Raw genomic sequence first — 12,808 nt, forward strand, 5'->3', positions numbered from 1 at the left:
AAATTATACCAGCACATAACTGACCACAGAGTTGTAATGTACTGAACAGCAACACCACCGGTCCACTCCCCAACGCACGTTTCGCGTACAGATGTGGGTTAGTGAGGGGACAAGGGAGATCACTGCTATAAACGTCAGGGCCCTCCAGACAGATAAACCCCATCTCTATTATTGACCAACCTTGGTCAAATACAACGCTTGCTTAATGGCCAACATATTTCTTTTTACTCTTGTGGCTATTTTGTGAAACATACTCAAAGTGTATCATGAAATTAAAGAGACTTAGAGTTAAAGGAAGCCTGTAAATGACAACGTTTCATTTAAACCCTGTGGATTAACAGATTTTAATCTGAAAATCCACTCAGTCTCCTTCTGGAGAACCGTTTTCTCTAGATCTCCACCCCTTGGGGATGGGAGGACTATTTCAATTGCACAGAACTTCAGGGATCTAGGATTTCCAGCATGTATTTCATGTACGTGTCTAGAAATTGTGGTGTCTCTTTTAGGTTTATTATCACCTAGGTGATCTCCTATTCGTCTCTAATGTCCTGGAGAGGGCAAGAGCCTGTGCACAGGTACACCACCCCCATACTTTTACAGTTGACAAAATCACGGATCTCATATGTCTTCTGGGTAGTGATGCTCGAGAAAGTCTTTGTGGCATGCACAAATGGGCATGCTACACATCCACCACATCTGTACATACCACAAGGTCTCCTTTTAAGCCAAGTGCCTTGTTTTATAGGGGGTTGGTAGTCACTGTGCACAAACTGATCTCTCAATGATCTCCCTCTTCTGAAGGTAATAGCTGGATAATCCGATATTACGTCTCTTATATCTGGGTCCATCTTGAGGAGATCCCAGTATTTAGATAAGATGCTCCGCACCTTTCTACTTCGATCATCATAGGTCCCTATGATGCGCATGACATGTTTTCTATCTATAGTGGTGTTCTTGTTCATGTTTAATTATGGGTCCAACAATTCCGTCCTATCCTTATTCAAGACAAATTTAAAGGCGCTGTTTAGCACCTTTTGTGGATATCTCCTTCTGGCGAATCTGGCCTGTAGATCCCTGGCCTGGTGGTGAAAGTCCTCCGTATTAGAACAGTTTCTGCGTATACGCAGATACTGTCCTTTTGGTATACCACAACTTAAACTGAGGGGGTGATGGCTTTCCCACCTTAAAAGACTGTTGGTAGCTGTCGGTTTCCTATAAGTCTGAGTTTGTATGGTGCCATTCTGTAAAGCAATGTCAAGATCTAGAAATGCCATAGGACCATCATCTATCTCATAAGTGAAGCGCATCCCGACGTCATTCACATTAATTGCTTTTTGTTTTTGATGTGGGATTATTTTAATCTATAATTATTAAAAGTGACGCTTTAAGGGTATTTTTGTTTTGCTCAGTGACAGGTAAATTAAACTAGCAAATAGGTGATCGCTACGTCAATACACAGGGTAGTGCTCAACCTTATCTATAAGGCCCAAAAATGTCCAGGAGACTGTCCAAGCATTTCAGCCATTCGTACAGGGCGAGGAACGCTCTCCTGGACTTGCAGCAACAGAATGGCCTGCTGCTACACCGCTTAATCAGCGACATGCCAACTCAATGGAATTAAACGTTGCACATGCTCGAGCGTCTGTATGACCAGCGTAAATCTGTGAATGATTTTGTCATGCACTAGACCACCTCGCCTTAGCAGCAGGGAGCATGTGTTTCTTCGAGATCAGTGGCAGCCTAGAGGCTGCTGAAGCCCTTTGAAAAGGCCACAAAGTTTGTCAGCAGGGACAACTGAGGCATGAATAATGTCATCCCCCTCGTAGTTATCTTACAACAGACGCTGACACTCATGCAGCAATGGACAACGGAGGAAGAAGAACAGCTAATGCATTTTGCTCTTCATCCTGCAGCTGTTGGGGACCCAAAAAAGGGAACCTGCCATGAATGAGGAGATGCCACTGCAACAGGAGCAAGAGTCAGAGGAGCAAGAGAACGATGATGAGGATGGCAAGGGCCAGGACACCCAATTATTTCAGTGGGAGGCAGAACAGGAAAGAACTGGCTCCTCGTGCACGCTGGCCAGAATGGCGATCTGAATGCTTGCTTGCTTATGCAGTGACAGGCAGATCGTTGACATCAAGCCGTCTGATAATTACTGGATAGCCATGCTTTTAGACCCTCACTATCAAAGCAAAATGAAGGCATGTTTTCCTCCCGCAGAACAGGAGGACAAATTATATTATTACCAGGAAACACTATGTGTGCAGCTTGCTGCAGCTTATGGTGAGCAGATGCCTGCCACCAGTGTGTATGAAAGGGAGGCCTCTCTCCACCCCCCTGCTGCTGCCACAAGCAGCAGAAGCCATAGCAGCAGCTATTTGAGTCTCCTCAACATGATAGAGCAGTTTTTCCATGTGCTGTGCCAGGCTGAGACCAGTCAGCAAGAAGACAGCTCCCAGGTTCAGGCCTACCTACAATCTGTCCAGTCTCTGGTGCATACCCGGTTATCTGACCCCATGGTTTCTCACAGCATGTTCTCTCTTTTTTTTTTTTTTTTCTTGACCAGCCTTCAGTGTCATCTCGGAGAATTTTCAGTGGCGCAGTGGGTGTGATGAACAAATGGACCAAGTTGTCCACAACATCACTTTTGTCAAAATGAACAAGCTTGGATTCAGGAGGATTTTCACACTCCTCCGGCTGAGGACAAAGAATACATCCGGCCTTGGTGGCAGTGCCTAATCTTGCCGCTGTTGCTGTCTGCCTGCCTCCACCATTCCACTGCTGCAGCCTACCAACAATCATCTTCCATAAGGCTGCTGCTGCCTGCCAATATGTACTATATGGCTGCTTCTGCCGCCACCTCAGCTGCTGCAGCTTCTCACTGCTAATCCCCTGCTGCCATTGCTATTAACGCAAAACATCTGCCAATACCAACACTACTACTACCCATAGACAGCCGACCTACTGCCATGTATGTTCCATACATGCTGCCGCTACTATTGTGGCCACGTGCCACTATATCCGTAGCCTTTCCACACCCACACTGCTGCTGCTCCAAGTTAAAAGGGAGAATGGCCTAGTGGCCATAATTTCACAGCTTTTCAGGTGAATGTAGGCAGATTATTTTAATGAAGTGATTTAGACATTTGCTAGTTACACCATTCTTTATTAAATGAGATGATGTGAAAGTACAGTGACTCTTTAAATAGTGTTTAAGTTTTTCCTATGGGTGGAGGTGTGAATACAGTGATAAGAAGCAAGATTCGTGGAAACAATTCATCTTCACTGCTCTGGAAATAAACAAGGCTCTTCTGCCTTCTATCCATAAGGGAAATATAATTTGGTCATTTGTCAGATTCCACCAAAAAACTATTTTATTGGCTGTTAAAGGCCCATGAATAACATAATATGTTAAAGGGAAACTGACACCATGAAAATGCAGTGCAATCAGCTATCTCTATATACACGGTCATAGAGGGAAGCCTGTCAATCACTGATAGGACCACCTCCTAGACTTCAAAACTCAGAATGAGAAAATACAAAGTTAGGCCTCATGCACACGACCGTTGTTTTGGTCCGCATCTGAGCCGCAGTTTTTGCAGCTTGGATGCGGACCCATTCACTTCAACTGTGCTGTCCGCATCCGTTTTGCGGACAAGAATAGGCAGTTATATCAATGGCTGTCCGTGCCGTTCCGCAAATTGCGGAATGCACACGGACGCCATCCGTGTTTTGCGGATCCGCAATTTGCGGACGGTAAAACACACAACAGTCGTGTGCATGAAACGTTAAATTGATTTTTTTTGCCTTAAAACTATATATGAATCTGCTCTATAACATGTTGCCTGCAGCTCAAACATCATGTTCAATCTGACAGGATCCCTTTAAATATGTGGAATTGGCTTCTCTCGTGTGTGAATTCTTTCATGTACAACATGTTGTGATTTCCATTTAAAACATTTCCCACATTCTGAACATGAATATGGTTTCTCTCCTGTGTGAATTCTCTCATGTGTAACAAGATATGATTTATCTGTAAAACATTTCCCACATTCTGAACACGAATATGGTTTCTCTCCTGTGTGACTTCTCTCATGTATAAGAAGAGTTGATTTCCGTTGAAAACTTTTCCCACATTGTGAACATGAATAAGGTTTCTCTCCTGTGTGCATTCTCTCATGCACAGCAAGATATGATTTTTGTGTAAAACATTTCCCACATTGTAAACATGAATACGGCTTCTCTCCTGTGTGAATTCTCTCATGTATACCAAGATAATACTGTTGCGTAAAACATTTCCCACATTCTGAACATGAATACTGCTTCTCTACTGTGTGACTTCTCTCATGTGTAACAAGATTTGATTTCCTTGTAAAACATTTCCCACATTCTGAACATGAATATGGTTTTTCTCCTGTGTGACGTTTCTCATGTGTAAGGAGATATGATTTTCGTGGAAAACATTCCCCACATTCTAAACATGAATATGGCTTCTCTCCTGTGTGAAGTCTCTCATGTATAACAAGATATGATTGTTGTGTAAAACATTTTCCACATTCTGAACATGAATATGGCTTCTCTCCTGTGTGACTTCTTTCATGAATTACAAGTTTTGATTTTCCTGTAAAACACTTCCCACATTGTGAACATGGATACAGATTCTCTCCTGTGTGAATTCTCTGATGTTTAACAAGATCCGATTTTTGTGTAAAACATTTCCCACATTCTGAACATGAATGCGGCTTCTCTCCTGTGTGAACTCTCTTATGTGCAGCAAGGTTTGACTTCACTGTAAAGCACTTCCCACATTCTGAACAGGAGAATGGCTTTTCCCTTGTGTGAATTCCTCTGTGTGTGGAGAGACCTGATCTTTTTGTGGACTCTTTACCACAGTGAAACTTTTCACCCCCTTTCTGACTTATACTTGTGGTAACAATCTGTGATTGGTCAGGAGAAGGTTCCTCACGATTAGGAGGATTATATGATAGATCTGTACTGTGAAGTCCAGGACATACATTAAGGTTTTCTCCTGAAGGGCGATGCATGATAGCTTCATCTTTAACTTTATAATCTAGTGGTAACTTGAAGTTTCCCTCAGAATTCTTACTGGAATTTTCTGTTAAGATAAAAATTGGAATTTGTGATTTATTTTTTTCCAAACTACACAGCAAACAATCATACAACATTCCTATTAGACTAGAAGTGGACATTCAGCAGATATTCATTCTGAGTCCATTCCTGGCTTTGCAAATATGATTCCAGCCGTATACAGCTTTTTTTTTTTATAATTTCCTGACAGTGCAGGTTATGATTTATATTATATACAGTAAATTATGACTAAAATTTAAAAATATTGAAAAGCCTGACCATGTCTAGCACCCAGTCCTACACTATGTCAACACATTTTGCCAATCAACATCAATTAGGAATTACTTTAATACAAGTTCACATAAAAGCATCCATCACCATATTCCTCATCACACATTGTACTTCAGGTTAACCACCTGTTTTGCCCGAGTCCAGCTCGGGCAGTGGGAAAAGTAGCTAACTGAAGGGGGGAGGGCTGCTTTAGATGCTGATATCTCCTGAATGGAGACCAAAATGGCAGCTAAAGTCCAAGCAACAGAGGAGAAATCACTGTTAGAAATCGAGTCGGGAATAATTGCGGGTAAAACCTGTCTTTACTTTCAGCTGCATTCACAGCATCCCGATTTCTATCAGTGATATCTTCCCCGGTACTGAACGTATTGCTGTCATTCTGGTATTGTCTGAAAGCTTGGAATGCCAGCTTTCAAACAAGACAAGTGCATCTTTCTAGCTGCTACCACTCAGGAGATAGCAGCATCTAAAGCAGCCCTCCCTCCTCCAGTTAGCTACTTTTCCCACTGCTGGAGCTGGACTGGGGCAAAACAGTTAGGTGGTTAATGGGAAATTTGAGCTGGTTTGTTTTACCTTTATTTTGCAAAAAATCCCAAATTTACAATTTGGAAAATTATTATTATTGCAATTTTGTAAATTTGAATTTCTACGAAAAATATAATAGTTTTTTTTAATTACCATTCACCACATGTCTACTTTATGTCGGCATTATTTTGTAAATGTAATTTTATTTTTTAGGATGTTATATGGCTTAGAATTTTAGAAGCAATTTTTCACATTTTCTATAAACTTTACAAACTGACTTTTTTAAGAACCACTTCAGTTTCGTAGTTACTTTGAGGGCCTCACCTTAGAAACCACCCATGAACATTAGCCCCCATATGCAATTGTAAACTGCTGTATGGGCACATGGCAGCGCTCAGAAGGAAAGAGCGCCATATGGTTTTTAGAGGGCAGATTTTGCTGGAATGGTTTTCGGGAGTCATATCAGATTTGAAGGAACCATGAGCTACCCATAGAAAGAAAACCCACAAAAAGTAACCCCATTTTGGAGACTACACCCCCCAAGAAATTTTTTGAGGGGTGTAGTGAGGACTTTGACCTCACAGGCATTTAACAGAATTTAGAAACACTTGGCCATAAAAATAAAAAAATAAATTTTTACAGGAAAATGTTGCTTTAGCCCCAAATGTTTAATTTTCACAAGGGGTAACAGGGGAAAATGCACCCCACAGTCTGTTACCCATTTTCTACTGAATACAGCAAAAGCCCATATGTGCTTGTAAACTGCTGTATGGGCAGATGACATAGAATATGTAGAAATTGATTGTAGGGGCCATAACTTTTTTATTTTATTGTTGACTGAGCTGTATGAAGGCTCATTTTTTGTGGCACAAAGTGTAGTTTCATTTTTTAGGAGCTGAGGTGGGCAAAAATTGCTATTCTGTCAGTGTTTTTTATTTATTTATTATTATGTGGTTCTCCATATGGTATATTTGATATGATAACTTTATTCTGCGGGTTGTTACAAATTTGTATTGTTTTTTTATGTTTTACCACTTTTATATCATCAAATCACTTTTTATTATTAGTTATTTTTTGTTTTTTTGCATCACTATATCTAAAAGCCATAACTTTTTTTTATTTTCCAGTCAATGTACCTGTGTGCTTGCATGGCTCAAGGGCCGTCATGGCTCAAACAGAAGGCTGCTGGGGGACTCGGAGCACTACTTTTATGCAGGTTCTGATCTCCACTGTCATGAACAGATCAGAGCCTAAAACCAGCATTTTCAGCTGAAGTACGCTCTGATTGGTTAGTCTGTTCGGGCATAACTGTAGGCGCAAAGTTAATGCTCACCTGGACATATATTTACACCCAGGTGCGGGAAGGGGTTAAAAGGAATGTGTTACCAAAAATTTTTAGAAATAGAAATACAGCTTTTTTCTAATATGTTTTTATTTTTTACTCTATTTCCTGAACATGATTATGGGGGCAGCCATCTTGCCTGAGCTACTCTTAACAGCATATATATATATATATATATGCTTTATGGCAGCCCCACGGTCCAATGGCTTGGAGCTCACACATTGACTTCTATGGAAGTGTTTTCTAGGCATGCTCTGTGATCTGTGCAGAGCTCATTGTACAAAGAAAGAATAGATAAGCTTTGACAATCGCCTATTGTGAATGGCAGATCCTGTGTCCTATATAGATATATACAGAGAGAGTGAGGGGAGATATGTCATCACAATCCTACCTGTAATGATAAGCAGATAACTGTAGTAAAGTGGCCCCTATAATTAGGCTTAGTGTCTAGTGTGTAAACTGCAGATGTTGACATGGAAAATTAAAAATAATATTACCCATAGTTTTAAAAAAAGTATGTATGACATACTAACATGATTTAAACAATAGGTCATTTTCTGATGACACATTCCCTTTAATTCACAAGCTCTTTTTAGTGCACCTCCTCCCCTGCTGCTGCTGCTGCTGAAACCTCACACTGCTCAGTACAGTCTCCCTGGTTCTTTAGTAAGAGAGCGCCTGTCTTCCAGGAGCAGTTTCACTGTAGAATTACAGCTTCTAATTCTGCCTGCTGCTTTATACTGCAGCTTGTACTGAGAATATGTGAGTTAGCAGCAGCAGCAGGGGAGGAGGTGCGCTAAAAGGATCTTGTCAATTAAGCAATCAGTGGACACAGAACAGGTAAAGCTCATGAGTACAGGTCACATGATTGCTGGGCTATCTCACAATAAAATACTAATTTTAATATCAACCATTCCGAAATAGAATTTTACAGTAAGTACACCGGCCTCTTCAGGTCTAAAAGATCTATTTAATCGGACATGCAGTTTGTATTGTGAAATCTAGTGATTATGGCAAGGGTCTACAGTTGAAACACATAGCAACAGCAAAGATTGAATATATCAACTAAAGCAGGCATGCCTGACCTGCGGCCCTCTAGCTGTTGCAAAACTACAACTTCCAAAAAGTACGGACAACCTACAGCTATCAGGGGATGTTGGGAGCTGTAGTTTTGCAATAGCTGGAAGGATGTAGGTTGGACATCGCAGAACTGAAGCAATATTTACTATATAAATTAATAATAAATAATAAAGTAATATGTTTTAAACAAAACCATTTGTGCCCACCCACCATGACAAGGTGACCTCTTTAAGATGGGACAAATGACCCAACCACTACGACACGGTGACCTTTTTAAGATTGGAAAAGTGACCTATCCACCACGACAAGGTGACCTCTTTAAGATGCGACAAGTGACCCATCCACCAAGACAAGTTACCCATCCACCACGACATGGTGACCTCTTTAAGATGGCACAAGTGACCCATCCACCATGACAAAATGACATCTTTTAGATAGGACAAGTGATTTTGATCTCAGATTCTTGTATATAGTGATGTAGTATTCTGTTTTCACAGTCTATATTGAACAAAAAATTGTGCCATGAGGTAACCTATTTCATGGACACGACAATGTGGTCTGTATGGCCTAATGGCCGAACAGTCCCCAGATCTCAGCTTTATAGACGTTCACATATAGTATAACACGGATGTGGTCAATCAGCACCATATAATCAATCCTAACAGTGTATGACAGTAATGGTGGTGTGCACTTCTGGGCCCTGGTATCACACTTCACTCCTACTCATACAGTCACATGACAGACGGGTCATTGCTATACTGACCAATACTAAACGGAACCAACAAATGGCAAACTGACGCTCAAAACATCTACTTGGATGTTTTTTACCTTAGATGGTCGTTAGATTTCTGGGGAAAGGGACCATTCACATGACCGTATTTTTTTGTCCGCATCCATTTTGCAATTTTGCAGAACAGAAGTGGAGCCATTCATTTAAATAGAGTGTGAAAGATGTGTAGAGCACAGTGTGCTGTCCGCAACTGCATTTTTGTTCTGCGGCCCCCAAAAAAAGATAAAAATGGACAATAATACAACATGTTCTATGGACAAGAATATACATTTTATCATAGTAAAGGACGTTCCGATCTGACACAGAATGCACGCGGCCAATATCCTATAGGATGGACCCTTAGAGTGAGATTGGATTTACTCCACCGCCTTGTATTCTAGAACAAGCAAAGCTCAACAATGAACATATTATATCACCTAGTGGCTGACTTCTGTGACACAATGGCGTAACTTAAGCCCCCCCCCCCCCCCCCCATCCTCCGGCAAAAATTTCTAGTTGTTTGCTGTCTCCATATGGTGGAACCTTACAATCCCAATTTAGGACAGACTACAAGAGCAGCACAGATCAGTCACTGGTTATCTAAGAGCACGTTCACACATGTCAGTCACTTTCCCCATTCATGATTCCATACCTGTGGTGACATCTCCTGGAATGTCCTCCTCCACCTCACTCTTACACGGGGGATCGCCCATCATCCTCTCTTCTTCATCCTCCACTTTAATATCAGTCAGATCTTCCCCCTGATTTGTCATCTGTAACAATTCAGTACAATACAGCAGACAGGTGGGAAATCTAACAGATCCACAGAAGAGACCCCCACAATCTATGACCCCTCTATGACTGCAGGACCCCCCTATATAGATGTGTACAGGGCTCAGCTCCATCTACCTGAGGGTTCTCTGGGACCTTCTCCTCTGGACAGTCCTGGGAATACAGAGGACGGGGACATCTCTCTGGTGGATTTCTCCTCCTGGATCCATCTGTGGAGACACAAGCACACAGTGACTGAATACATGGCCTCCTGTAGATCTGTCTATAGATCAGACAAAAGTACTCCTCCCAGTCTCCGAGATGTCGCAGAAAGCTCTACATCTATATCCCCCTCCAAGTCTTCTTTCCCTGTTCAGGAATGAGGAACATTAAAAAAAGAGATGATTCGTCTACAAACTCCCAAAAAGAATTCACATAAATCATCTATTTTTGCTGTAAACTGCTTCCCCCCCCCCTTCCTGACACAATAGGCAGGTGCCTTGTTTTAAATAGGATAGGATGTCATTTAAGAAGAGAAAAAATTGTGAGACTTCTCCATTACATGTTACTGCACACACGTGTATACACTGCAGATGACGGGTCTTACCTTGTGATATAAGAGGCTGGTGCTCCTCCATTACATGTTACTGCACACACGTGTATACACTGCACATGACGGCTCTTACCTTGTGATATAAGAGGCTAGTGCTCCTCCATTACATGTCACTGCACACACGTGTATACACTGCACATGACGGCTCTTACCTTGTGATATAAGAGGCTGGTGCTCCTCCATTACATGTCACTGCACACACGTGTATACACTGCACATGACGGCTCTTACCTTGTGATATAAGAGGCTGGTACTCCTCCATTACATGTCACTGCACACACGTGTATACACTGCACATGACGGTTCTTACCTTGTGATATAAGAGGCTGGTGCTCCTCCATTACATGTCACTGCACACACGTGTATACACTGCACATGACGGCTCTTACCCTGTGATATAAGAGGCTGGTGCTCCTCCATTACATGTCACTGCACACACGTGTATACACTGCACATGACGGCTCTTACCTTGTGATATAAGAGGCTGGTGCTCCTCCATTACAGGTCACTGCACACACGTGTATACACTGCACATGGCGGCTCTTACCTTGTGATATAAGAGGCTGGAGCTCCTCCATTACATGTCACTGCACACACGTGTACACACTGCACATGACGGCTCTTACCTTGTGATATAAGAGGCTGGTGCTCCTCCATTACATGTCACTGCACACACGTGTATACACTGCACATGGCGGCTCTTACCTTGTGATATAAGAGGCTGGTGCTCCTCCATTACATGTCACTGCACACACGTGTATACACTGCACATGACGGGTCTTACCTTGTGATATAAGAGGCTGGTGCTCCTCCATTACATGTCACTGCACACACGTGTATACACTGCACATGACGGCTCTTACCCTGTGATATAAGAAGCTGGTGCTCCTCCATTACATGTCACTGCACACACGTGTATACACTGCACATGACGGCTCTTACCTTGCGATATAAGAGGCTGGTGCTCCTCCATTACATGTCACTGCACACACGTGTACACACTGCACATGACGGCTCTTACCCTGTGATATAAGAGGCTGGTGCTCCTCCATTACATGTCACTGCACACACGTGTGTACACTGCACATGGAAGGGTCTTACCTTGTGATATAAGAGGCTGGTGCTCCTCCATTACATGTCACTGCACACACGTGTATACACTGCACATGACGGCTCTTACCCTGTGATATAAGAGGCTGGGGCTCCTCCATTACATGTCACTGCACACACTGCACATGACGGCTCTTACCCTGTGATATAAGAGGCTGGGGCTCCTCCATTACATGTCACTGCACACACGTGTATACACTGCACATGACGGCTCTTACCTTGTGATATAAGAGGCTGGTGCTCCTCCATTACATGTCACTGCACACACGTGTATACACTGCACATGACGGCTCTTACCTTGTGATATAAGAGGCTGGTGCTCCTCTATTACATGTCACTGCACACACGTGTATACACTGCACATGACGGGACTTACCTTGTGATATAAGAGGCTGGTGCTCCTCCATTACATGTCACTGCACACACGTGTATACACTGCACATGACGGCTCTTACCCTGTGATATAAGAGGCTGGTGCTCCTCCATTACATGTCACTGCACACACGTGTATACACTGCACATGACGGCTCTTACCTTGCGATATAAGAGGCTGGTGCTCCTCTATTACATGTCACTGCACACACGTGTATACACTGCACATGACGGGACTTACCTTGTGATATAAGAGGCTGGTGCTCCTCCATTACATGTCACTGCACACACGTGTATACACTGCACATGACGGCTCTTACCCTGTGATATAAGAGGCTGGTGCTCCTCCATTACATGTCACTGCACACACGTGTATACACTGCACATGACGGCTCTTACCTTGCGATATAAGAGGCTGGTGCTCCTCCATTACATGTCACTGCACACACGTGTATACACTGCACATGACGGCTCTTACCTTGTGATATAAGAGGCTGGTGCTCCTCCATTACATGTCACTGCACACACGTGTATACACTGCACATGGAAGGGTCTTACCTTGTGATATAAGAGGCTGGTGCTCCTCCATTACATGTCACTGCACACACGTGTATACACTGCACATGACGGCTCTTACCCTGTGATATAAGAGGCTGGGGCTCCTCCATTACATGTCACTGCACACACGTGTATACACTGCACATGACGGCTCTTACCCTGTGATATAAGAGGCTGGTGCTCCTCCATTACATGTCACTGCACACACGTGTATACACTGCACATGGAAGGGTCTTACCTTGTGATATAAGAGGCTGGTGCTCCTCCATTACATGTCACTGCACAC

General features: G+C 42.8%; 1 protein-coding gene across 1 annotated transcript in view; it reads right to left on the reverse strand.

The window, feature by feature from the left end:
- Nucleotides 1-3,785: 3,785 nt before the first annotated feature.
- The window catches only part of LOC120990626 (zinc finger protein 260-like), a 34,393-nt gene continuing 25,370 nt past the window's right edge, over nt 3,786-12,808 (reverse strand). Inside the window, exon 4 of the mRNA XM_040419545.1 lies at nt 3,786-4,837. Coding sequence (XP_040275479.1) covers nt 3,888-4,837 — 950 coding nt within the window. The 3' untranslated portion in view covers nt 3,786-3,887. The remainder of the gene's footprint in view (nt 4,838-12,808) is intronic.

Source organism: Bufo bufo, chromosome 2, assembly GCF_905171765.1.
Source record: "Bufo bufo chromosome 2, aBufBuf1.1, whole genome shotgun sequence".
Lineage (NCBI taxonomy): Eukaryota > Metazoa > Chordata > Amphibia > Anura > Bufonidae > Bufo > Bufo bufo.